General features: G+C 25.5%; 1 protein-coding gene across 5 annotated transcripts in view; it reads left to right on the forward strand.

The window, feature by feature from the left end:
• Positions 1–1,929: 1,929 nt before the first annotated feature.
• Positions 1,930–25,058, forward strand: part of LOC145830248 (uncharacterized) — a 48,072-nt gene continuing 24,943 nt past the window's right edge. For 4 of the 5 annotated variants that reach the window (XM_082938185.1, XM_082938186.1, XM_082938187.1 and 1 more), the window contains exons 1-9: positions 1,930–2,068; positions 10,000–10,125; positions 10,651–10,730; positions 11,609–11,738; positions 13,391–13,538; positions 14,924–15,038; positions 17,096–17,314; positions 19,436–19,585; positions 24,324–24,524. In XM_082938185.1, the coding sequence (XP_082794311.1) occupies positions 10,007–10,125; positions 10,651–10,730; positions 11,609–11,738; positions 13,391–13,538; positions 14,924–15,038; positions 17,096–17,314; positions 19,436–19,585; positions 24,324–24,524 (1,162 nt within the window). In that variant the 5' untranslated portion in view covers positions 1,930–2,068; positions 10,000–10,006. The remainder of the gene's footprint in view (positions 2,069–9,999; positions 10,126–10,650; positions 10,731–11,608; positions 11,739–13,390; positions 13,539–14,923; positions 15,039–17,095; positions 17,315–19,435; positions 19,586–24,323; positions 24,525–25,058) is intronic. The other variant, XM_082938189.1, reaches the window with a different exon arrangement.

Here is a 25,058-nt window from a genome sequence, read left to right on the forward strand (position 1 = left end):
GAACTATACTCTTAGTCAGAAAAGTTTAGTTTATATGTAGTTTCCACAGCTATAATTTTTATTAATAAAAATTTGAAGAAAAACATAAGCTGTACTTAGTGAAGCACAAATGTTTTAATTTAGAAGTTCGAGAGTTTTTTTTGTTACGCTGATTTTTTTATAATATATTTTTCTTATTAATTAATGTTAAGCCATATGTCGTAGATTGTTAAAGTTGTATTTTTTTATTAATTTTGGTTTTTTAACTTAAAATATATTTTAATTTAGCTTAAAGCAGTTTAGATCAGGGTTTCAAAAATTATTTTTTTAATTGTCCTCTCAGTAAATCTTTTAAAATTAATTGCGCTTTTTATTACAAACCCCATAGTATCAATAAATTTTTTTAATATTCCGTCTACTACCCTTAAGACCTTTCGTTTACTTTTTATTAATATTTCGAAGAAAAAATATTTAGGGTTAGTTAGTTTAACACTTAAACTAGAATTAACAAAAAGTAAGCTTTAAAGTAAAATTCTATAACTATTCAAAGTTTGAATTGCCCTCTTAGAGTAATTTCCCCTTGGGCCTTGACCTACTAAAATCGTCTAAATAAGTGCGATATCGCTTCCTTTCTGAAACCATGATTTTAAATAAATGATTGATGTTTAACTTAATAGCTGAGATGAGAGGCCTTTTTCTGTTACAAATAAATTAAAAGTATCTATGTGCATCAGTTTTCGTTCTTTTTTGTTAACGTATAATATTATTTATCATGATAAATAAACTATAACTGAAAAAAAAACATTTTGCTGCTAAAAAGTTTATCATAGTTTTACACATTTAATTTAGTTTTTTTTTATTAAATAGTTTTATTTCAAAACCTTTAAGTTTAAATGTATTTTTTTAATGTTTACGAATTTTTTTTTTAACGAAGAACAGTTATAGTTAAAAAAAATTAATTAGATAAATTTGAAAGTGTTAATTGTAAGTAAATTAAACAAATGCTATCAGAATTTTAAAGCGTTTGAAATACTAATTTAAAAAAATATTTATAGTATTTTACATATGTTTAAAAAAATCAAATTTTAGTATTTTAACTCTATAGGTAAATATACTTGCTAAAACGATAAATTTAAATTTATTCGGGATTTTACTCAAGTTTTTAATTAGAGCAGAGATGTTATAAATAAAGTTTTTATAGACTTATTTCTTTTAAAACTTCTACTTATTAACCTTACTTTTTCCAATCTAGATGCTTAACCATCTAAGTTTAATTCACTACCGCTATATTTACACCATACTTAAATAACGGAGAAAAATAAAGATATCTCTAGACTCTATCTAATCTTTATATTTAGTTGTGAATTTTTTATAAACGAGAATTTAGTAAAATTTAATAAAAGTTTTAATGTTAGAATTAATTTATAGCAAATAACTACAATTATTACAATGTAAAATAATTTAAGTTTACTATTGCCTTACTCTCCTTATACGGCTAACGGCTTATAAGAATTAGAGTAACTTTCATAAGTTTAAAGTAATAGTTTATTTAAAATTTAAAAGTTCATTTATCAGTTTAATTTTTTGCTTAACAAAACTATAATCTTTTTTAAATAGTTTAGTACTATATTGAACGAGAAGTCAAAATACAAGAAAATAATAAAACAACTTCTAAAAAGTAGTTTTCAGTAAGTAAAACAAGCTTTATTAGTTATCGCTTTCTGTAATCTATCAGAATAAAACTAATACGATAATTACTATTTTAAAAAACTTATAAAATTTTATTTTTAATTTTTTGATTTTTTAAAGTAATAATCAAAAAGATAATATTAAATAAAATTGTTTTAGATTTTTTATGTTTGTATAGTAGTAGTAAATAGTTTGTAAGGGAATTACCAAGACTAAATACTACTTCAAGTTCACAAAATCAAAACAAAGTTCATACTTTTTAAAACTGTTGTTGCCCTGGGATATGATTAAATGCTGTGATGTCAATGTGTGATGTAATAAAAGAATAGAAAGATTCTAAGACTCTGTAAAATATTTCATACATCTTGAAGTTTTTTTTTACCTATTGAAATAGATCTTGGTTTGTTTTAATTTCTTATCCATAAGTCAGACTTAATTTATAAAAACTAAGTTCCTCTTTGTTAAATGTAAAATTTGTTTTATAAAACTATTATATTTAATGCAACAAATAGTTAGGTATCTTAATGAACATTCAACAAAAACACAATAAACTTAATGAATTTTCTTAATATAGCCTTCAAATATATTTCAATTAGAAGTGATTAATGATAAAAATATGCTAATTATCTATTGAATGGATTAAATAAATGTATTTATGACTTTTATTTAAAACTTAAACTAGTCTGTAACAAAATAAAAGTTGAAAATTCTTTTAATTAGTATTTCAAAAAGTTAAAATTTGTTTTATTTTTAGCAAAAAAAATTTCTTATGTTTTTAGCTAATTGAGATAGATTTTTAGTGAAGTAGTCTTTTTTTTGCGGTTTTAGTTTGCACCTCCCATAAGGAACCTGTTTTTGCCTCTGCCTTTGACAAGCTATAACTCAAAAACTAATTTGAAATTTTTTAATCTGTAAAAAGCATCTTGTAGGTTAGTTAAAACTCTAAAAAATAGTATCAAATTGTGAAAAAAGTGATTTACCCTTCACCTATGCCCTTAAGTACTAAGTAAATTTTTTTTGTGATATCTTGTCATTAAGTTGTAGCACAGAATTATTTTTTTGACCTTTTTTTTAGAAAATCAAGATGTGCTTTCCTAAAAACTATTTCAAATCAGCTAAAACTTTACACAAGATGCTTTTTTAATGTTTCTAAGGTAATAAAAATAATAAACTGTATATTTATATACACCTTTGAGTAGAGTTTTGTCAGCTGTTTGTAAGCCACAGACCAATTAACTTGATTTTATTTTTGTTGGCCACATTTTATAAAATAATCTTCTTGGCTGCATTTACTTAAAAATAATTTTAATGATCGTTTAAAAAATACTATATTAAATCTAAAATGTCTTAATTAAGCAATAAAAGAGCACTAGTTGAAAATAATTTTAAATTATGAGCTTAGCTGTAGTTTTACCACAAAAACTTTTCCTTTTATTGTTTTATAAAAACAACTTTTAGCTCGAAAGTACCTTGCCAACTGCAGATTTTTGCTTTTAGGGCTTTGAGGTCTCATTTGTCCTGTGGGCTGCAGTTTATAAACTCATCCTTTAGAGCTCAAAAATTTTTTTCTTTATCACTTTGCAAAACTTTAGAAATATATGAGTACTACTGGTCTAAAGCTATTTTTAAATTTTTTTAATACTAATTAGAAAAACTTAATGGTAATTTAACTATAGCACAGATTTAAAGTTTATGTTATGCTTAAATACCTTGGAGTAGTTGTAAGTACTGCAAGTTGTTTGAAAATAAAGGTCAGTCATATAGTGCATGGAAAACAAGAGTTACAGAATGCAAACTTAATTGTCAAATATGAAGACCCACATTGTGATAAACCTGAACCTAAAGCCTGTGAAATTAGCTCAAGTTTGTTTACTGTTGTTCCTGTTCAACCAAATCCTGAAAGAAATGAATGTCACAATCAAAAACAATTGATAGGTTGGGATAAAAGTTGGAACATAAAGAGTGGTAAAAAGCATGGTTATTCTAATATTTACCTCATTACTCCACCCCACTGCAATGATTTTGGGATAATGAGTGTTTGTGGAGAAAAACAAGCTCAAAAACTAACAGATATGTTACAAAATGGAATAGGTTACAATAGTTTATATAATACATTGTTTTGTGTTTCAGATGATAAACAGTGCCAGCAATACATAAATACTTGTTATTTTAAAAATTTATATGAGAAAGTAGTAGAAAAAGTAATGAAAAGCAAACAGGGCCCTTCTAAAAATGTTTTTATTCAAAGTTTGAATTGTCAATTAATTTTAAAAGCTCAACCCAACCACAATTCTGATCATGAGACTGCTGAGTGGATAACTCTGTACGACAAAACACATATGGAATATGCTTTTAGAAAAATGATGTTTTTTTCTGACAGAGAAAGAGGTCAAACACCTTGGAATAAGATATTTATTTGCCCAAAGTTTTTAGTGGGTTATGTAGTAAAAAGATTAATGCAAGTTAATGTTAACATTAGTCATGTTGGAAATTTTGACGTTGGAGATGCCTCTGTAACTGAAATTCGTGTGTCTTCTAATAACAAGCCTTTTGTAAACTTAATTGGAGCTAGAGCCTATTTGAATTATGATGGCATGCATAATTAGCCTTAGTTTTATAAAGCAATTTTTAGTTGTTTAAAAGTGTAAAAAGTTGCTAAAGGTAATGATTAAAGCTATATTTTATGGTTTCATATATACAACAAAAGCTAAATTGATATTCAATAGTTTGAATTTATTAAGTTTTGTTTAAAAAACTTTTTATCAAACTAAACAATGACCTGGGTAAAAAATATGACTTTTTTTTATAGCTTAGTCACAGTTAGCTAAAAATTTTTGTTCTTTACTAAATAAAGTTTTTTTTTGTTTCTGATTTATGATAATGAAGTTTAATTAAACATCTTTATTATCAAAATAGATGAAAAAGTATTATTTTTTGAAATAGTTAAACTACATATTTTGAGTATTATACATAATTTTTAGCTTATTAGTTTCTTTAAGAATATATTACATGTAGAGTATTAATATAACACTAATTTCAGACAGTTTTTCTTAAACAAAATAAGTTTTTAAAGTTTTGCAGTATAGTGTTCATTTGTAGTGAGTAGTTTGGACAGTTAATAGGTTCAATTATGTTTAGAGCAGCACTAGTAAGTGGGCTACTTGCTAACAGTAAAAAGTTTTTAAAGCCAGCTCATTGTTCAGATGGAACAGGTGATGCACCTCCAGCTCAATTATTTGAGTTAGTTAGAGATAACTACGAAGTTGTTGGTAGTCTGTTTCAACGCAATAAAAGTCAATGGGATGAAAACTGGAACTTATCTAAGATGGAGCATGGATACTGTCGTTATTACTTTATTACTCCACCTGAAACAGATCCATACAGTAGTTTTACATACCGTGGTAAACAACAAACTACTAAGTTGCTTAACTATATAATTGATAATATTATTGACAATCATATTGAATCTCACAATTTTAAGTTTTCCATATCTGACGACCATAAATGTCAAAAATTTAAAAACACTGATTTGTTTAAAAAGTTTTATGAAAGGTTGACAAATTTCTTGATTGGAATTAAACAACCAGGGCCACATGGGCATACAGGGGCACCTCATCTTTTTCAAGGAGCCATGAGACGCTTACCACCTAGAATGTTTAGACAAAATTTGGAGAACATGTTCACACCTAACTTAATGCCAGTTTCTACAGTTAAACCTGGGACTGTTGTAGAAGACCAAGATTATGGTCTGGATAAAATGGAGTTTGGCTTCGGAGAAGTATTTTACTTAGATAATCAACGTGAAAAAGAAGGAGATAAGAACCATTGGTGTGAGATTTATATTTGTCCTAAAAACTTTGTCAAATTTGTTGTAACAAGATTGATGCAGATGAACATAGACCATAACTATGGAAGATTTGATATTGGTGATGCCACTGTTACTGAAGTTCGAGTGAATAAAAGTAATGATGTTTTTCTTCAGAGTGTAGGAGAGAAAACTTTTCTTGCACCATATCAGGAGGAAAGTCCAAGTTATAGACAATAAATATGAGAACATTATATTTGCTTAGTCTTTGTTAAGAAAACTTGTAAGTATTTTTTTGAATATAAAGTTATTATCACTTTATTTTAAGTACTTTGTTGCCTAATGTTATGCTTCTAGTTTTGAACACAACACTTTTTATGACAAATGCTAGATTTTTGTATTAACAAAGTATTCTTAATGGTACCTTAGTCTAATAAATGTTCAAAACTTAATGTTTTTTTTATTACTAAAATAATATTTTTTTAAATAAATTAGTTGTTAAAAAAGTAAATGATTTAGAAGCCTTAATGCTTAAAGCTGAGTTCTTTATACTGAGGTTTAGCATTTATGTTGTTAACTTGAAAAATAAACTATACAATAATTAGTTTTATATTTTTTAGTTTTGTTCATGAAAAAGTGTAGCTTTATTTAAAAGTGTCTAATACATAAAGAAAGTTTCTAATTTTTTTCCAGATCAGTAGTCTAAAGTAGATACTTTTTTAGAAGTTAGTTACTTGAAATTTATTTATATACTTATTTGATTTACAATACTGTTTGTAATTAGTTTGATATCAATAAATTAGAATTTTATTTTTAAGTATATAATAATTATTAACATAACACAAACATAACAAAAGCAAACTTGCTTCAAGTAGTAATTAAAATATAAGCATATAGGAAAATACATTTGAAAGTTAGTTGTCTGTATAGCTGTGGCAAAGTGTGATAGTGTCATAAGGGATGCAGGGCAACATTAACTACCTTAAATGGCTTAAATACATTGATACTTATTTATAGTTATTTACATAAATGTTTAAATCTGTTATAAATTCCAGATCTAGCACAACTGCATATTTAGAAACAAAACCCAAAAACATTTCAAGTAGTTTAAAATACTGCGGGTATATTTTTATCACAATATAATAATTAATTGTTCATACAAAAATAAAAAGTAAAGTACTACAAAGTACTACAAAATAATATTTTACAATCATTTTAGTAGACTTTTCTGATCAGTTTCAAAACCTTTTTAAAACAAAATCCTTTAAATTAAGCATCTAAAACTAAAAAGCATTATTTAGGGTTGTCACACTTTCAGGCTATTTAAAAAAAAAATAATGTCAACCTAGGTAAGATAAAACAGTTTTGTTCATTTTTAAAACTATTTAAATGTTTTTCATAAACTTAGGCTAGCTTAAGTTAAGATTTCAAAATATTGAGTAGACTTTATTTTTTAATTAAATTCAGTTCTAGCATCTAGTTTTTGTCTGGTTTATAGTAATGGGTTCAATTATTTGTTAGAAGCCTATTTTGATATAGCATTTTAAGTTTTATTTAAATATTGAAATAACTGTTTATGAACATAATTTAAACAGATAAGATTTAAAACAAAGTGTAATTTTACAACATTAAATAAAATCTGTTGTTTTTAATGCTTTTAAAAGCTATGCACAGTAAATTATCATAAAGCAAATTGTGTACAAAGTTGACTGTAAAAAATATAGATTATAATTATTTAAGTTTTATTTGTAAGTTGATGAAAATGATTGATATTTTATTAATATACTTTTCTTTTTATTATTTAAAATTAAATTGAACATGAGGTATCAGTAGTTTGGGCCAGTGGCAATGTAATTTTTAAAGATAAACTAAAATTCAAGATAGTTTAAGGTCACTCAGTTTAGTTTTTTTGACTCAAAGAGTGGCAATCCTGTAATAAATGTGTATTTTGTATTTAGTTACATGATAGCGTTTAGTAAAAGTTTATTGAATAAATATGGAATGCATTAAAGTAATGTTAATTCTTGTAAAGATAACTGTCCCCTCTGAATTACTTATATATTAACATAAATACAAATAATATTTGTTTTCACTAGATAAGAACTGAACCTATAATACGTTTCCAAAGACTAAGATTTATAGTAAAACTTACTAGTCTAATAGTTGGGCTGTATTAAGTTTAATAGAGCAAAATTTCATAAAACTTGAAACTAAATAAAATTTTTCTTAAGCTCACCTTTAGAATGTATATAAAAATGACAAGTATAATTGTGATTTCTTTAATTTAGTAATGCACTTTGTTAATGCATATATGTTTCTAAAAGATGCGTGAATGTTGTAAAGAATGTTTTATTGCTTATATATTTTTATAAATTGTAAACAAATCATGTTTAAGATCTAGACCAAGATGTCTTGTGTTATTTAATACCCAGACCTGTGTAGAATGTACCACTTCTAAAACTTACATTGTTTTTTGTTTTTTCTACAAAATATAGTTCTAATGTACTGTGTTTTAAAATAAAATTTTGATTCATATTCGGTTAATATTTATTTGTATGAAGTTTAAATATTGTTAAACTTGAACTAATAATTATAAATTTCACTAGAGTAGAAACACGAATCTTTTGTATGCTTTTTTGGACAAAAAGCAAACTAACATTAATATTTAGCTCTTTTATACTAGCTATTTTAATTTATACTTTACAATTTTAAAAGTTACTATGTTCGCAAAGACTTATAGTTTTTGAATAAAGTTGACCTTTTCAAATAGTTTTACTATTTGAAAATAGATAAAGTGTATATGCAATACGTGTTTTACTATTGTTTTAATATAACAAAAATCAAAGCACTAAAAAATTTTAGACATTTATTTCTAAAGTCAATGTTGTTCAACTAGTTTTGTTATTGTTATAATATTAGTGGCTGTAGAAAATGAGAAAATAAACTATCAAACATTTAGTGCTAGTTTTAGAACTTAAAATATTAGTAAATCTTTCTATATTTACTTAGTCTTTTATAAAGTTAAAGCTATTAAAAATTTTAAATGTTTTTTATTCGAATGTTTATTTGGAGCAATTTTTTTACAATTAATAGTTTTAAAGTTTCGTTATAGTTGATAAATTACTATTTATTATAATAAAAATAAATAAATTAATTATATAGCACTAATGCTTGATTATATTAAAAGTATTTTATTGTATTTGTTTTAATTATTTAAAATTGTTTCTTTTTTACCAATGCCAGTTCTTAATTTAACCTTAATATTTCTGTTTAAAGTTACTTTATAAAACTTTTAATAAAATTTGTCTTTTAAGTTAACGTATTTTTAGCTGTTAATTAAAAGGTTAAGAATTGTTTAAAAAAGATACAAAAGTTTGTAAAATAAATGACGTGTCGGGTCTGTGCTTAATAAACGTATTTTTTGTTGAAAATTGTACATTTTATTCTAATATATTTTATCACAAGTTGTTGTAAAAGTATAGTTTAGTAACAAAAATGTATTCTTTCATCTTTAAAATTTTAGTCGTATCAATTTATAATATTAATTTGCAAGAATCTTACTTCTTACAAGTAAAGTCTTAATAAACTGTTTTAATTTTAAATCAACACAAAGTTAACTAGTTTTTTTTTTAAGTCTAGTAACCAGCACTTTAAAAACGTAGTTAACGAATTCGGTTAGAACTCTTAACATTTTTTAGTTAGCCTTAAAAAGCTTAGAATTTATTATATAATCATTATTTTAAATTTTTTACTATATGAATTATAATAGATGTTTTAATTGTCTGTTTTAGAATATTGTAAAAGGCCAAACATAAAGTTCAGAAGTGTTATTAAGTTTGATAAAAAATCATAAGAAATAAAAATTTCTGGAAAAATTGTAAAACGTATACAAAGTCATGAAATATTGTGGAATTTAAACGTCTTTTTTAACCTTCGAAAGTGATTAAACTTTTATAAAAAAGTTAATGTATACCTGATTTTCTTTTGTTCGCCTTGATTTATATACATACACATAAACAGTCGCAAAGTTGTTAGGTTCTTACTTTATTCTATTTCGTTTCATTTATTGATTTAAAATGTAAAGTTTTTTAAAAACTTAACTAAACTTTGGTAATGAAAGCTTTTTACATAGAAAGTTTAATAGAATTTAGTATTCTATGTTACTATACATTGTTATTTTTTGTTCTTTAAACTCTTTTGAAATTTACAGAAAGCTTTGATGATTCAAGGTCTTTTTTAAGTGTTTTAAGTCTTTATGTATTATAAATTGAAAAACTTAGAAGCAAAATATATTTGTACAGTATTTTGTTGAATACTTGAAAAGTGTTTTTACCCAAACAAACTAAAATGATCTAAATTAATGTCTCCATATTTTTGAACAGTCTATTTTTGCAAAGATCACCATTTGAAAAAAATAGTTGAGTTTTTAAGTGTACTGTTGTAGATTTTTTTCAATGCTTTTTTAAACTAGTTCAAAATTAAGTAAACATTGCTAGTTCCAGTTGGCTTATAATAAATATTATTAGTGCTTAAATGGAAGTGGGAAATAATGATGTAGGCAAACATCTCAAGAACTTTGAAATTTACAACACCATTGCATTTGGACCTGACTGTATTATATCAAGTTCAAATGAACCTAATCTGGATGTTTTGTTAGTTTTTGTTCTGTCTAGTTTAAAGTTGTCAGAGGTCATGGCAGGATTATAAATCTTAAAGATCTAGACAAGAAATGCCTTTTTGAATCTTGAAATAACCGTTTTAGAGTGTAATTTATTTTGCTTAATTGTGTTTTCCTTCTATTTTAATAAAAGAAAATAGAGTTTTATGAAGTTTATACTGTAAATATTAATTAAAATATTTACATTTTATTGCACAGTTTATTTCTAATAAACAAATAAGTTGTTAGTTGACTTGCTTAAATTTAGATATAATTAAAAAGAAAAGTAAAATATTAAATAAAAAGTTACGAAGCTATATAAAATCTATATCATTTTTACGTTCAAAGTTTTTTATAACTTTATATAAAACTGCTGTAATTTAAACAAATAAAATGGTTTAAGCTTTTATAGTTAAATACAATCATTTTTATTCAAATTCATATTTTTAAACTTTTCAAAAACTTGTTTTTCAAGTTTTATTTTGTTAAGTATATTGTCATATAGTGTTATAAAAAACAGAAACAAAGTGGACTATTACTGGTTTGTGTCACAAAGCAATGGATGTGTTGAGTGTATAGTGAATAAAACCGGACAAAAACGTAGTTTGATTTATGTCTACTTTTTAAATATTGTTTATTAATAATGACATATTTCAAGTGTTAGAAAGCTACTACAATAATCACATTGTATAAACAACTTTGTTAAGCTAATCTTACTGAATCTTTAGCAGTAATGATTATATTTGTTAATTGTTACTAACTTATTAAGATCCTTGCATTTTTTACAAAAGTTACAGTTGGTTACATAAGCTACAAAAGCTTTTATAATAAGTATTAAATTACAAAGTATAATACATAGTTAAAACAACATCCAAACTAAATTAAATTTTTTATGGTCAGTTTAGTAAAATAATTCTACTAAGATGTATAAAAGGCAAGTTTTCATTATCGACTTTTTCAGAGTTTTAAAAGCTCATTAAAAGTCTACATTTTGAAAACTTTATGTTATTAGATAAAAAATTTGAAATAAAAAAGCTATAAAAGCCTTACGTATTGATTAAAAAAGATCCTAACAATAATAAATTTTACACTTAAATAAAGATTTTGTATAACACATGTAAATATATTTTATAAATTAATTAGAGTACTGATAGATTAAAGTTAAACATTTCTCAAACTGTTTTTTATTACTTACTGTTAGTTTAAAATTTTAAGTTCTAAACTTCAAAAACGAACTGGACAATAAGCATGTACATTACTTTAAAGTGTTGACTTCTTATAACTTTATCAAAAAAAAAAAATTGTGGTTTAAATTTTTGTTTTTTTAAATGAATCAAATAAATTGTGGCGCTAAGAAAAAAGTTACAAATATTTAAAATTCATACCACAAAGTTCTAAAATTTTATATTTATAAATCGCATCAAGTTTCACGCTAGAATTTTGCCTTAAAAACTTATGACAATTGAGCTTGCTTGCAGCGAAAACAACGAATCCGAACTGCGTGATCACGAGGAAGCACCGCAGGATTGAAGCTTACTGCTGCATGGTGTGCAAGTCTTCCTTCATCACCGTCACCCAAGCGCTCATACACTTCAAAACCATGCACAGGTTGCAGTTTGTAGAGAAGCGTTTGAATAACTTTAAGTTTTTTTTTATGTTACGTCTGTTTTGCTGCGCTAGAATTTTGGAAGAGTTGAATATAGGGTAGAAAGAAGAATCTAAAAATTGAATCAAAATGTATAATTTTTGATTCAATTGTAAGATTCTTAATGAATTCCTTATATATAAATAACTTATATTTTAAAGATTATTTTTTCAAAAGTAAAGATAACCTCTTAAAACGTTTAAACTATTTTACTTAGGTGTTCTTAAGATTTATTAATTATGTTTTTCTGCTATCAACAAGTTTATAAAAATCTTGAAAAAGGGATCATTAAAATAAAAGATAAGTATTTAAAATTTAAAGTTAATAGTTTGATAATAAAGATCCTAGCGAAACAAGTTCACTGGAATATATAATAATAAAAAAATCAAATAGTTTTCTTTCTTTATTACACTAACACATGTTTCTGTGTGTTAACAAGTTCAACACATTTCAACGGAGCTCTGTAAAAAAATAGAAGCTAGAGTACGTATATATATATATATATATAAAATAAGGTTAATATTCAAACTTGAACACCTTCTACTGAGCCCACCTAAAGGGCTTTTAAATAATTTATTTATATGACGATTTTTAAAATACCGGAACATATGTTTCATAAAGACAAAAAAGATTGTCTTTATCTTCAGCCAGTTCAAATTTAAAATAAAAAGCACTTTGGTAAACAAAGATGCAAAAGTTTACAAAAAAACAAAAACAATATGACGTAAGAATTGAACATTGTACATTACAAATATTCAGTACAAAAATCGATCTACCATCTAACTAATCAAACAATTAAAATTAACAAAAACAACAGTTAAGTGACCATAAAATACTTCAAAATTTGTTGTATTTTAAGTGGAGCTTTTTCATATGTCGACAAGACGATATGAATTCACTCCTCTTATTTAAACAACCTTCCTTTTTTAACGCATACATAACGGCTGTTGATTCTTTTAAGCACAGCCTAAAAACATGGTTGTTTCCATCTGCTATTGGATTTATATATATATATGTTTATTAAAATTAAGAACATATACTCTAGATTATTGTACATTAATGGTTGATAATAGATAAAATATATAATTTTAATCTGATTGTTATAAAAATATTTAATGTTTGTAATATTGAGTCTAAATTGTAATATAGTGAAATAAAATATAGAATAAAATAACCAATCATAATATAAAGCGCTCACATAAAAGTTTAAGAACTGCTGGTTCATAAGATTAAACCGTCGTTAAACATTCAAAATAATATTTAATAATTACGTCACGATATTACGCTCTAATACATTAAAAAAAAAGTCATATACCTTGCACTGCAAACTAGATAATTCATTCTTTATGTTTGGAAAAAACAGTAAGGCACTTTAATTAAATTTTTTTTTTTACAATTATTTTAAATTAATAACAAGTAATCTATTGTAAATAAAAAGAAGTGAAACGACAAGCATTAGTTACTCAATTAATAAATTAATTGTTACTTTTAGGTAATTAAACAGGTAACACACAGAAACATGTGTTAGAGTAATAAAGAAGGAGTACTGTTTAAATTTGCTATTTCAATATTTCAATTTTAAATACTTCAAATGCTTATTACTATTGTGTTGCAGGCCGAACAAGAAAATTTTCATACAAAACCAAGATATGCAGCAGGAGGTTCAGACCTCGCCGATCATCATGGGCAAGTCTTCCCTGCAGCTGAGGAAGACGCATTCGGCGTCCGTGCTGAGAAGCTGCAACAACGTACACACCACTGAGGTTTCACGATCAATTGCAGTTTTTATTGAAGCACTAAATGTTTTTATCTAGTTTGAATGTAAAATTTAAAAACGAATATTGAGTATGGTTTTTATAGAAATTCATTTTGGAAGTTAAAATTACCTTTTGTTTTAGTTAAGATTTCTAAAGCAATTATCGTTGTATTGGTAGAAGTTTTGTTTGAATAAATCTGGAAACATTATACGTTAAGTTTTAAAGAAAATGTTACCTCATATTTACAAAATTATGTATTGTTTTTCTAGTCTTTTAAATTAAAATCTGTTTGATATTAAAACTTAACAGTTTATTAAATATAACTTACCAAGACTATCAGCTTATTTTATGAAAACTTTAATTTTGCTTACATTTAGAATATTAGAGACACATAAAGCATTCCAATGTAATTTTTAATAACACATTACGTTTATATTAAACTTTTGTGAATATAAAAAATAAGCAAATGCATACGCAAGAAGTTTAAGATAGCTGAGTAAGTTAATACTTACCAGATTTACTTAATCTTTAGTTTTAACTTTAACCTCAAAGCCAAGTTCACTTTTAACATTTTCTATTTTCAAAACAATTAAGCAAATTATCAAAGTCTAACTTTGCTAAAGCTATAGCTTTTATCGTAAAAAATAATTACTTTCTCAATAAATTTAAGTGAGTGCATTTTTTTTTAAGTATTTTAAATATAAATTCTGAACGTTTTACCATAAAAACGGTTCTTTGTCTTATTTTTGAAATTACACTTGAAAACATTATATACAAATTTTACTTATAGTTGTAATAGTAGCTGTTGAAATTATTATTAAATGAATTACTATAAAAACGTTAATCATATGCTAATGACAGTCGCAATATTTTCACCTTGACTTTGATGAAAACGCTGTCGATATTGTTATTTGCAAATAATATATGTCATACTAAATAAACTATTAACATTTATTTTTCAAAACACTACTGTGGTTTTTTTTAAATTCTCTCCACTATACTTTTTCTACAATAGTTTTACTTTACTAGAAACTTTTTAAATATTATGCCATGGTAATACTGTAAACTTTAAATTTATTCAACTTCTTATGATAAACATATTAAAACCTAATACATATTTAAAATAAATGTAATTTAACTATATTAGTTATAGATAATACGAAATTTAAATACGTTCTGTATTTTTGTTGTTATAAGCAAATTTTATTTCTAACAAACTTGAATTTTTTTTCAAAGATAGGCGTCATATACTATTTTTTGTTATTTTTTCATATTTAAATCTCTTTGAAAAGTACTTTAAAAATGACTAGCTAACTGTTCAGTAACCTTTCAGTATTTATACAATTATCCAGCAAATTTACAAATATTTTACCACAAGTAATTCCTTACAGCCTGAACCTTCAACAAACATTTCTCCGGAATTAAATCTGAATGCAGCCAAAGTCAAGGTGGAAACCGAAATTTCCGTAGAAACCGAAGAAAAAAAATCATCCCGAGTCAATTCTCGTGAGTAATTATGTGACGTTAAAGTTGCCTTAATCTGAGTTTAATTTGCTGTTTACCTTTGGAGGCCTTGCCGAAATGTTTTATTTATTTTGAGAAAGGCTCACCTGTAAACAATGCATGCATTGTAATGACTTTCGGCTAAGTTTTCATGGTTAAGTGTATTTTGCCAATAAAAGCGTTGGTGTACGTTTGTTGAAAATTTAACCAGTTTACTTACAGCTTAGTATCAAAAGAAATTTAGTGCAAAATAAGATATTGTTATACATAAAAACTACATTTTGATATTTTTTTAAGAGTAAGTAATTTTTTAATACAGTAAACTGTGTTGTTTTAATATGCTTAATTTTTTTGTTAATGTTTTGTAACAAATAATTTTAAGGGTTAATCATTAAATATATAAGAGTTCTCTGTATTTTAAAAAGTATACAAACTAAAATTTTCCATGTAAACTATAAAGTCAACAATTAAAAATTCTTTAAATGAAACCTTTTAAGTTAAAAGTTAATTAACAAAGCAGTTTGGTTAAATGCCTAAGATTGTATTTAATCTATAAGAACTGTGTTTAATCTTTAAAAAACTCTATATTAATAGTCTAAATAAAATGCTACCACTAATTAAATTAAACTTGTGGTGGTCAAGTTTAACATGTGATTATCCAATTAGTTTCAGTACGACTTGTATATGCTGACCAATGGAAAACTGAGATTTTGAATGTAATTTAACGACTTGTAATTAACTTGTTTGAACTTGATGCTAGCTCAAAGCAATGAAAATTTCTCATGACTAAAACTTAAGCCCATTAAAAGCAGTGAATTTAACATTGGTTATATAATAAATAATTTTTTCACGCATTTTGCTTATATATCAATTGTTGTCTATGTATTTAAAATATCTATTAAATTAACGTTAATATAAAAACTTTTATATGTTCTAAATATTACTTTTCCTAGAGTTTTTACTTATTTAGTTTGACATTTTTAATCATACTTAAAGTAAGTTATTATATTTCATGCCTTTCCTAAAAGGCCATGAACTAATTGTTTACAAAAAATTAAAAAAAAGTAAAGCTAAAAACTATATATATACTCTTCCGTAACTTACTTTAATATATTGTTTATTCAACGTAATGCATGTAAATTCTTATACTATGAAAATAAATAAGTACTAGTTTCGAAAGCAGTTCTGTCGTCTCTAGTTTACGAGATAATAACATTTAAAATCTTAATTTCTTAATAGTATGATAATATATATTTATCAAAATGTTGTTAGTATTTAAAAGTTTGTTAAATACACTAAGTTTATGTTTAAAAACAAGTTAAAGCTAATAAGATCCTTGATCTTTAAATAACTCTCATATAGTCTACCACTTTTGTTGCTGTATAATAGTTTAAAACAATTGTAAATTTACAATTTTAAGCCTTTTTTGAGAAAAATTATATAAGCTTGTTGTTTTATTTTAAAAGTTATCAATTTTATCTTTTTATAACTATAGTAACTTTTTTTAAACTTATTAGAAATGTTTTCGCTTTTAAACTACATCAAATTATAAAAAAATAAGTTGATTTATTTTACAATAATTATATACAATTTTATTAATTTAACGTAATTACTTGAAAAATATTTTAAACACGTTGAATAGTTAGTTTATTAACGTATTTAGGGTTTAAATTCTTTATAAAGTACTTTTATTTCAATACAACTTTTTGTTATTACATATTTCAAATTTTTACCAAGACATATGCTAAAAATATACACTTTAAAATGTTTAAAAAGACTTATTCAATGATTTAAAATGTTTTTCAATAAAGTTATTACATTTAACAATTTTGAAGTATAGTTATGTTTATCTTGAAGAGATCTTTTTTAATCATCTTAGGCTAGAACAACAACGTAGGTGTAAGTATTTGTAATACACTTGTTGTTAAACATTGAGAGTATTGTTTTAGCTGCTACTCAAGCTTATAAGCTCATAACGTAAAGTTCAGTTTTAAAGTACGTCTACAAAAATATTATTTTTTTATGAATCATAAGTCCTTCAAACTATTTTTTTTCAAAAGCTCAACGTGCAGTTGACTGCAGCGAACTGCCAATTGAAACCTCACAAGCGTGCCTTGCCATATCAGACGCGTTCAACGCCAAACAGCATCTCGTGTCTGCCTTGAAATTTTCCGGCGACAACTCAACTGTGACCGCATTGCAAATCGACCAATCGAGTGTCACCGCCCTGTCGCCTCAAACTAAATGCTCCAACCACCGTGCCTCATTCGAGCATCAAGGTTAGCAGAAACTGAAGCGTTTGTAGTTTACGTAGACGTTTTTATGCACATCGTTTATTTAAACTATGGTCAAGTAAACATTAGGGTAAAATATGCAAATTGTTATTTTTGCCAAAACACATGAGTATTACTTTGAAATGAAGCTGTAGTATAGTTGTTGAAGTTTTTAGGGTTAGGATTCCGTTCTAACTTGAATAAGTAAACTAATACTACTTTTTCATCTGTCAGAATTTTTAAGTTGAGGCTTACTAAATTAAGTTGATTTATCTTGTGAAATAGAAAGCTGATAAGCAGTAAGTTATTAAAAATGTTTCTTATCAGACCATTTTCAACAAAACTTCATCAAACTTGTTCAAAATTCTTGTTCTATAAATACCTCGTAATATTTTATTCCATTAATAATACACATTCTTTAGTAGGAGTTTATTGTTTGAAATTAATGCGTATATCTAATGTGAAACTTTCTTTTTCCATTTTATTAAGACTAAAATTTCTCAAAATTTTTAACAATTACCTAATAACGTTATCTATATTATAAGCCTATACTAAAATATCTTAGAACTAAAAATGTAAAAGTGTTAAGTATTTAAAAACTATTTGAAACTATATTAACCTAATTCAATTATTTTAAGCACAGCTGAGTTTTGTTATACAGTAAAATATTTTCTAGTTACATTATTTATTAAACCTTAAGTGTTTGTTTTTTAGTTTGTATAGTTTGTGTAAATTGGTATAATTCTGTTTATACATTTCCTAAATTGTAATATTTTAATTTGCCTTCAAAATAATAAAAACTTTGTATTTAAATAATGTATTGTTTAATATTCATTTTAGCAACATTAATGTTTTTTTCCTGTTTAATTTAAAAACATTAAATCCTATTATGGTTTATAAGTTTTATATTTAAATTAATCTCTGTCAAAAACTTTAAAAGTCTGTTTAGTTTTTATTAAAAATATACAATATGTACTTATGATTGTTATTAGGTAATATAGTTAAAAAAAGACAATCTTATTAGTTTGATCACTTTTTTTGGGTACTCAGTTTAATTTAAAGTAATGATAAATTACAATAATTAAATTTTCTAAGTTCTTGTTTTAGATATATTCCAGTGTAACAATATTAGCTTAGCTTTTAAGCTAAGTTCAATTAAGTATTTTAAAAATCAGACTTTTAAAAAAGAAATACTGTTGTTTAAGCTATTTTGTACATCTAAACTTATCTCATGCTGATTTTTTTATTAAATTTCTTTCTTAAATAAATATTCTAAATTAAATAATTTCGTCTAAATCAATTAAAATAGTAAGTTTTGGAATATTTCGATTAATCATCATATTTGTTTGTTAAGAAACTGTCTTTATCTTATTAATCCATCTTTATTTCTATACTTTTTAATATACAACAACTTAATTAGGTTTTCAAAACTTTGTTCTTACTACGTCACGACTAGCAAATGCCTTGTGTTATGACGTCATAACAATCACACGAGGCCACGTTGCGCTAAGCTGCGGTTTCTGATAAAAGGCCACTGCTACAAGACTACTGCTGTCTAACTAATTGTTTTGTTTATTACGAATTGATAAGTTGATTGTGCTCAAAAGTAGTCTTAAAAAGCCACATTATTCAGTGTAGTTGTCTATAATACTTTAAATTTGATCTGGATTAAAGAGTATTACGACGTCTCGACATAAATCATATATTTATATAGTTTCTTAGTCAGTGGGATATCTCAAAAATTTGTTTTGATTATTGATTTTGTGTACTATATACTTCTGAGCAATTTAATTTAAATGTTTTATTTTAGTAGTATTTTAGTAATTTTGTTTTTAGTTACACATAATTCTTTACAGATTTATATATTTTTCTAACTTGGTATAAATTTATTCTCAAGGAATCATAATTGTGTATATTTAAATTAACTTACATAACAGTGTCTAAAAAGTATGTCATATCAGTGTTTAAAAAGTAAGCTAATAACCTTCAAACAAGATTTTTAATCTAACTACAATTCTAATAAAACTAATAAAATCACTTTGATGTTCATACAACTTATGCATAAATATTCAACACGTTTGCATTGATATTTTTTGTTGTTGATCTTTCAAAATATGCTTTCTACAGACGCTCAAACTTTAAACTTCGATTTGATCAAGTTAGAATGCAGTGATGAAAGGAGGAAAGATGATGTAGAGTACAAGCTGATCTCAAATGATGCCCAGCTAGCTTGCAACTTGATGATTTCTTTGGCTGGTAAAACCGTATCTGTCAGTGGTAAGTATGTTAAATTGAAATTTATTATAATTAACAAAAAACTAATTAATCCAAACACATATTTTAATTGTTATTTGAATTCTACTAAGTGAGTTATGTTTTTCTGAGTAATAAGCGTTTGTAAAATACATATACACTAAATTTAATAGATTTATATGAGCTAGAAATAAATTTTATACTGATATTTTATGACTTAAAAACACCAAAGTCCTCTTTAAATAAGTATAAATAAAAAATTAAAATTTAGCATGTATAAAGTTGACTTTCGTTGTTGTATAAAAGTGTGGTGTCAATGATGTTATGTAATTTTTATTGATATGTTGGCAAGCAGTACAAAAAAAAGTTATATCTTTCTTATCACTGATTTGTGCTGTAACTACTGGCGTTGTTGCTTTATCTGAGGTTTGGTATTTTTCAATATATAGTTATGTATATGAAATTTTGTTATAATGACTTGTCTTTTTTTTAACGCCTAATTATTAAAAAATAACGGTTTCAAATGTTTTACTTAAATAGTTTACTACTTTTTGGGTTCAAACAATTTTTTATAATAACTAAAATAACTTCTAACTATTAGGGTGACTAAATTTTAAGTGCACCGAATAAATTGTGTAAAATATTATTATCTTGTTTGCACACCAGAGGCGTGTTTTGACTGGTTTCCTGTTTCCTGTGAACCCCATGAAAAAAAAAAGAAAAGGAAAAGGAAAAAAAAGATTCCTAGAATATCACTAAACACGTTGTTTGTTGACTTTGTTTTGGTTATTTGATAAACTTTGAAAAATGAATGTTGAATTTATGACACTGAAAGATAAAAAAGTTTCCTTAACAAAATATGCTCCTTTTTGCCCAGCTGAAATAGATTTCAAATAAAATTTTAATTGTAACGTCATAATAGGTAAAAGTTTTAAAGTAGCATTTTTTTTCTAGGAAACTTTTTACTAAGATGCTTTTAGTTCCCACTATAACTTGTTACTTAGTATAACTAACTTTTGATACAGTATTGTTTTTGAACTAGTAAGTACAATTTTACTTAAAAAATGTTCAATATAATCACTAAAGTTTTATTTTACCAAGTTGGTTGTATATAATAATGTTGTGTAAAGCTTTTGTACTTTAAAATTTATATTTTTATATTTAAGTTGTTTTATTTTTGTATATCTGTTGGCCACAAAGTTGGTTCTTGATTTATTGAAATTTTTAACTCAGAGAGACTACAAAATCATTATTAGAATTCCTGCACCATCAGGCAAACATTTAATTATATTTTAAAGATATTTTAATTTAGTTGTAATAGTCTAAACATTTTTTGGTAATTATTTGGAATGATGTCGCACCAATATCAAGCTGAAATTATGTTGTGTTTAATATCTTTTTGAACCATAATTTTAGGCTTAAATTCAATATTTTAAGCCTTATATGATTGATCTAAAATTGTTCTTCGTATTAAGCATGCTATATAAATACATAGTTAGAATTAAATTCATTTGTTTTAAACTAAAATAGTTAATTGATTTTGTTTTACAGTATAGGAATGTTTATAAGTTATTGTATCATTTGCTTTATTTTAAAAATAAAAGAAATTAAATATACAAGTTTTATTGGTTTATGATAAATAACTTTTATTTATGTATTTATAAAACATATTTTTTAAGCCTATAATTATGGTAGGGTAACAACATTGAGTTTAATATAATTTCAGCTTAATATTGGTGCGACATCATTCTAGGTATTACCCATTTTTTTAGTGAAACCTCAATTATTATAGATTAAAGTACTTGAAAAAATGTTTTTATTATAAATAAATATTTTTCCGGCTTTTTAATTTTAATTTATCTAAATTTAATACAGTATAATAAATAAAAATATATAATATTTTTCCATTACTACTTTACCATTTCCATTACTATGTTTTTTTTTTTTTTAAGCTAAAAAAAAAATTTAAACACAGAGTTTTTCCGCTAAAAATTGCGCATTTAACTGGTAGTGCATACCTAAGAAATACGTACTAAAGCGGGAAATAAAGAACAAAAAAAATTGTGAACCCCTTTTGAAAAAAGTCTAGACACGCCCCTGATGCACACTACTAGTAAACTACAAGTTTAGCTTTTACTTTAGTAAATATTTGTTTGTAACATATATTTTAATTAATACTTAAGACTTAGATTTAAAGTAGTTATCTAAATTGCGTTTTAAACTTAGGTATGCTGATAAACTAATAATTTCTATAAAGTTTTTTTTAATGAATTACAGTTTTAATAATTTAAAAAAGATCCGTTAGGTGTAGTACTTACCACATATTACAAATTTTATAAAAACTTTGATATTTTTGATTAAACATTATCAATCTATAAAGAAACTTTACTTTGCAAAAAATACTTAAGAAAAAAAAAAACATTTTGCAAGTTTATCACAAATTAAGTAAACACTTTTTTTTACTTTGCACGAAAACTTTTGCAAGTTATGAAAATGTTTACAAAGTAAATCTATATTAAATCGTATATGTAAAACCTTTATTTTTTAACAATATCAAATTAGTTTTGTAATAATTTTAATAATAAAATAACTAAATTGTATTAAGAATAGAATCTAAGCATTTAACATACTTAATTATCTTGTTTTTCGTTATATTTTCTGCAGTATTCTATGCACAGGTTGTAAATTTGACATCTACAGTAGTATAAGGTTAAGCATTTATTCACTTGATTGAAAACTAATTGATATAAAGTTAAACTGTCTTAAATACTAAAATAAATTAAGATAGAATATTTCTTTTTTTTAAATTGAATATGTGTAAAAGTTATTTAAGAACCAGATTTATACCATAGTTAATGATATATTTATTACTCATTCGATTTTATAATGAACAATTTAAAAATAATGCTTTCAACTAAAGTGTGCAGTTCTTTCTTAAGCTTAAGAAAAAGATATAATGCAAAACAGTTACTAAAAATAAGTGCTTATTTTGTTCATTTAAGCAATGAAAACTTTTTACAGTGTTTAAACTAAAAAAGTTTGTGTCAATAATCGCATCTTTTTCTCAAATTACAAATTACTTCATATATAGAAATATAGGAATTATAGATTTTTTTGCTAGTTTTCAATGTTAGTATATTTACCTAGAATTATTGTTAAACTGTAATGTGTAACCTGCATACAATACAATATTGTTTATTACAACGGAAATTGATAAAAAACTTTGATAAGCATGCTTTAATTATATGTTGTATATGTATTGTGGTTTGTAAGCACATGGTGTTTGCATGAATAGTTCAAAAACTTAACGCTTAGTTTGATTTATTTGAAATTTTAATCTTTTAGTCTAAATAATTTAAGTCTTAAAAACGTTAAAGACGTTAAAGCTATAAAAAAGTTTTATGTTATTAAATTAAATAGTTTTTCTTAGTTTTCCCAAAATTCTACCGTTAGGTTTTGCTAGTGAGCTTAGATGAAAATTGTAAATACACAAATGAAATTTCAATTTGTTACGTACCAGCATAAGTGGAAAGTTCAATCCATGTCATTTATTGTGAAAAAAAAACATTTTTCATGCAGCTTTCAGTTTGTGACAACTGAAAACAAATTTTGTTGTTTGTCAGACTGATGTTTTTGCTAACAATTTTGGAAGGTCTTAGATTTTGTGAAACACGTCGATAATTTGTGTTTATATGTACGCACACGCTAAAAGCATTTTTGTACAGAACTTTTCTTTGGAATGGTGCTCCAAATGAAGTCTAAATGTTTTGCTTTGAATTTTGTATTTGTAAAGTGTATTAATTGATAAATAAAAATCTCTGTAGTTTAAAAAAAATACTTTAAATTATCAAAATAAAACTGTTGCAACAAACAGTAAATAACAACAATCAGATAATGTTAATGACACAAATTAATCTTTTTTGCAGCCAGTTTTTTGTAAGTTTTTGTTTTTAAACTGTTTCTCAAGGTAAAGCAACAACTTAAATTTGATAAACGAAACTAAAATAGCAAAGGTATCATTGCGAAAACAAAAAACGATACAGCAGCAATTTGAATTCAGAAACAAACAACCACCCAAAAAATAAAACTTCTATATTATATTTCATCTGCTTGCTTACGTGTGTGTTTGCTCTTGTTTGTTTACATTCCCACGTTGCACCAAAGGCCATTATGACGTCATACAAAACTTGAACGCTCATCTGAGGAAAGGCGACCGACTCTAAGCTGCTTAGCGAAAAGGGCTTGGCCGGCCTGTGCATGTTTTCGAGTTGTGTTTATCTTTTTTGTTCTTGTAGAACATCAATATACCTGGCTGTGTTTTTGTTGATCGCGTTTGCGCGGAAGGCAGACAAAACAAACAAATTTTAAGCTGACGCACCCACTATAATTGCAATAACCATTTTTTAGTTTTCATCACCATTATTGATAATATAATATGCCAAAAAATGAGTGAAGTAAAAAACAAGGATCTTAAAAAAAACTGGTGTTTATAATAAAAGGTGCCGAAATTTAGTTACGAAACTACATAGCTTGCCATAGAAGCATTTTTGAATAATTGCATACTTAGTTAGATCGTCATATATATCATTATATTATAAAAGTACTGTGTCTTTTCGTCTAGATTTCACTCACTTCAATTTAACACAACTATTAAATATACTTATTTCGAACGCACAAATAAAAAACCAAACATATATATTTTTTATATTAATGACGCAACCACCGAAAAGTAGACAAATTTAAATACTTAAAAATGTTTTAGACTCTAGAGAAAGGTCTTGCGTGGAAAAAGCGTCGAAAATTTCGACAAACCCTCAAAGTAAAGCTCAGGAAAAATCAGCTAATTTTATCCTCGGAAGCTCGGATTCGAGCGACGAAGAGTCGAGTTTTCGCCCTCCGAACACTTTTAACTACCCTCCGCCGAGGAAAAAGAAGTGTCTCCACCCGTCCTACTCCACGCCAAGTACGTTAAAAAAAGTCGAATGGTTTGTCGTGTTTTAGATCGAATCAGCTAGTTTTGCATCAGTTGTGCACAAATCATTAATTCTCTTGTTTCAATTTACAAAATGATTTATGTTGCATCGTTGTAGGCATAATTCATCGTTTTGAAATCAAAAACAATTAGATTTTTTTGTGTAATCTTTAGAATCAACATCATCGTAATTCATGTGTGTTGAAAAAAGTTGTTTGCTTGCCTGCAGATTTTCAGCTCATCAGCAGCTTATCGTGTGCAATTATTTTGTCGTTGCTGCTCCGCACACAAATGTTTGTTTTGTAGTACGTGATTGACCTGACGAGCTGTCTCATGATCACCGCTTGTTTATTCAAAACCAAGTTTCAACAAAAAATCTCCTGCAATTTCCACTCACAGAAAAAAAAACGCAAAGCGCAAATTCCAAACTTTTGGCGAGCGAACGAGAGCGTAACGAAAGTTTAACGGAAAATCAGCCAAACAGCTTGTTTGTCAACCCCCCCCCCCCCCCCCCCCCCCCACACC

This window comes from Thalia democratica, chromosome 2 (assembly GCF_965202585.1).
Source record: "Thalia democratica chromosome 2, ktThaDemo2.hap1.1, whole genome shotgun sequence".
In the NCBI taxonomy this organism is placed as follows: Eukaryota; Metazoa; Chordata; class Thaliacea; order Salpida; family Salpidae; genus Thalia; species Thalia democratica.